Source organism: Rattus rattus, chromosome 5, assembly GCF_011064425.1.
Source record: "Rattus rattus isolate New Zealand chromosome 5, Rrattus_CSIRO_v1, whole genome shotgun sequence".
Taxonomy (NCBI): domain Eukaryota; kingdom Metazoa; phylum Chordata; class Mammalia; order Rodentia; family Muridae; genus Rattus; species Rattus rattus.
In genome coordinates, this window is record NC_046158.1 from 71,142,283 (window position 1) to 71,144,906 (window position 2,624).

At 34.7% G+C, this 2,624-nt stretch overlaps 1 protein-coding gene across 1 annotated transcript; it reads right to left on the reverse strand.

The window, feature by feature from the left end:
• Positions 1–1,309: 1,309 nt before the first annotated feature.
• On the reverse strand, positions 1,310–2,275 carry LOC116900457 (olfactory receptor 4C15-like). The gene has a single exon (XM_032902198.1). The coding sequence runs from the start codon at positions 2,243–2,245 to the stop codon at positions 1,310–1,312; it is 936 nt and encodes a 311-aa protein (XP_032758089.1). The 5' UTR covers positions 2,246–2,275.
• Positions 2,276–2,624: the final 349 nt, after the last annotated feature.

The window sequence follows — 2,624 nt, forward strand, 5'->3', positions numbered from 1 at the left end:
AGTATTGCTACATTGAAGAAAACTCACATACTCTCCCAGAAGCTCGGTTGCAAATAGCTTCCTGTATAGAGACAGGATTTTGTGCCCAATTCTCAGTCTCTGCACTAGGATTTAGTCTGGTTGGGCTTGTGATTGTTCTGTGCATGCTAACTTCTGAGTTCATATGTGTGTCTTCCCTGTTCTATCTAGAAGTTTTATTTCCATAAATCCATCCACCATTTCTGGTTCTTAAGATATGCCTCTATTTCACATAGATACTTGAACCTTGAAGGGAGAGAGATTTGCTACAAAGCTTGTTACTTTTTCTACTTTGTCTATCTGTGAGTCTTTTTGTTAATTACAATATACAGCAAAAAATTCTTATGAGGGTTGATTTATTCACTGATCTTTGTGTTATTAGAGATCACATTAACATACATTTGGCCAGACACTAGTATTTTATTTCCTGTAGGTCCCTTTACCAATCTGTCTTTAGGTTTTTGGACCCATTAACATTATCATGTACTGATACCATCTCATGAAGTGAGCATCAGTGGGGAGGTTTAATAATTCCATGTAATCTCTAGAATTCTTTTGTGTTATTTTTCCTAGAAGATTCTCATTGACAAACACTTATGATCCCCTTCCATCTCATTCTCTACTCTGCCTAGCATAAAGTGGCACTTAACCCAAGAAGAAAATGTGTAGGTTGGACTGAGCCAACCAGGGGATGGGATAAGGGGCTTATGTCCAGGAATCTGGGAAAGGGAATAACATTTGAAATATAAATAAAAATGTATTAAAATGATATAAAGAAGTGATTCAGTTTCTATAGCAAACTACAAAGAACTCCAGTGAAATAATGGAATAACACTAGACAGGAACCAAAACTAGTTCTGGGAGATTTTCCTTCTGTTAATCCTAAACTCTGGCAGTTACTAAAGTCAATATCAAAATCTATATTTCTTTCTCTTTACATAGGTTAAACAAATTTTCATATAAATATCTTTGATATGATGAATTGCAAAATTTTTGAAATCATGAAATTAATAGCCAATATTACGATTGGAAATTGGATTGCATTCTTTTTATTAATAAATTGTAATGAAATATAGAACTTAATTCTTTTAATTTATACATATAATTGTTTCCAACTTAGAGGACATGTCCACTATAAAAGGAAAAGTAAAATTTTCTAACTTCCAAAATAATGCCAATTCTTGAGAATTTCATCAACTCATTAAAGGTAATAATACATTATAGATTTTGTCTGCAATAATTTTGATTCTTTTTACTCTTTATTTTAATTTTAATAAAATGTAACTTCTTTTTACCTTTCATCTGGAACCAGTACCAATTTCTTCCATAATTTCCTTATGGCATTTTTCATATCCTTATTCCTAAAAGTGTAAATGATAGGATTAAGCAATGGAGAAAGCATAGTGTAAAATAATGCTACCATTTTGTCAAAGGAGAAAGCACTGTGAGGTCTTGCATATATAAATATACATGGGACAAAGAACGAGACTACAACAGCAACATGGGACCCACAAGTAGACAGAGCTTTCCATCGTCCTTCAGAACTCCGGGATCTCAGAGACATCAAGATAAAACCATAGGAGATAAGCAACAAAAGAAAGACTATGATACAGATCAACCCACTGTTGGCCACCATGAAAAGACCAAAGATGTGAGTGTCAATGCAGGCAAGTTCCAGTAATGGAAATAAATCACACATGAAGTGATTAATGACATTGGGTCCACAAAATGGTAACCGCAAAATGAACATAATTTGTACAGTAGAATGTAAGAATCCTCCTGCCCAGGCCATCCCTACCAGAGTACCACAGAGCTTCCTGGTCATGATGGAAGAGTAGTGTAAGGGCTTACAAATGGCCACATAACGGTCATAGGCCATGGCTGTCAGAAGAATCATCTCGGCCCCACCAAAGAAGTGTTCAACAAAAAGTTGTATCATGCATCCTTCAAAGGAGATGGTTTTTCTCTTGTAGAGAGAATCTACAATCATCTTGGGTGTCATGACAGAAGAGAAACTTGCATCCAGTAAAGACAAGAAAGGTAGGAAGAAATACATGGGATATCCCAGCAGTGTAGGGCTATACACAATGGTCACCACAATCATCATATTGCTCCCAATAGTTGCAATGTAGACAACTAGACATAAAATAAATATTAGTTTTTGAAGATTTGGATTCTGAGAAAGTCCCAGAAAGACAAATTCAGTTACAAAACTCTGGTTTAGCATGATTTTCAAGGAAAAGTTGAATGCCCAATAGAGGAGAACATATAATGTGGCAACGATGATAAACATGTGCTTCAATTCACTTTATGGTTTTGTGGTCATCAATAATTTATTAAGGTCAGTTCCAAGTGCTTTCAGTGCTTTAATTCCATTGGGAATATAAAAAAATAGAAAAATTTCAGATTGATAGTTAAAGATCAGTTATACCGAGGCAGAGAAAATTATGTAAATCTTAAAATTCAAAGCTTTCTGTACATAGCAAAGAAAACAGTTCCATGCTATAAAAAAGAAATGTCCAGGTATAAGGTATCTGCTCAGCTGCTGAGATGTATTACATGTCAGACTTTAAAGTATAACAAGGTTCTCTGTCGTAATTGTGCAA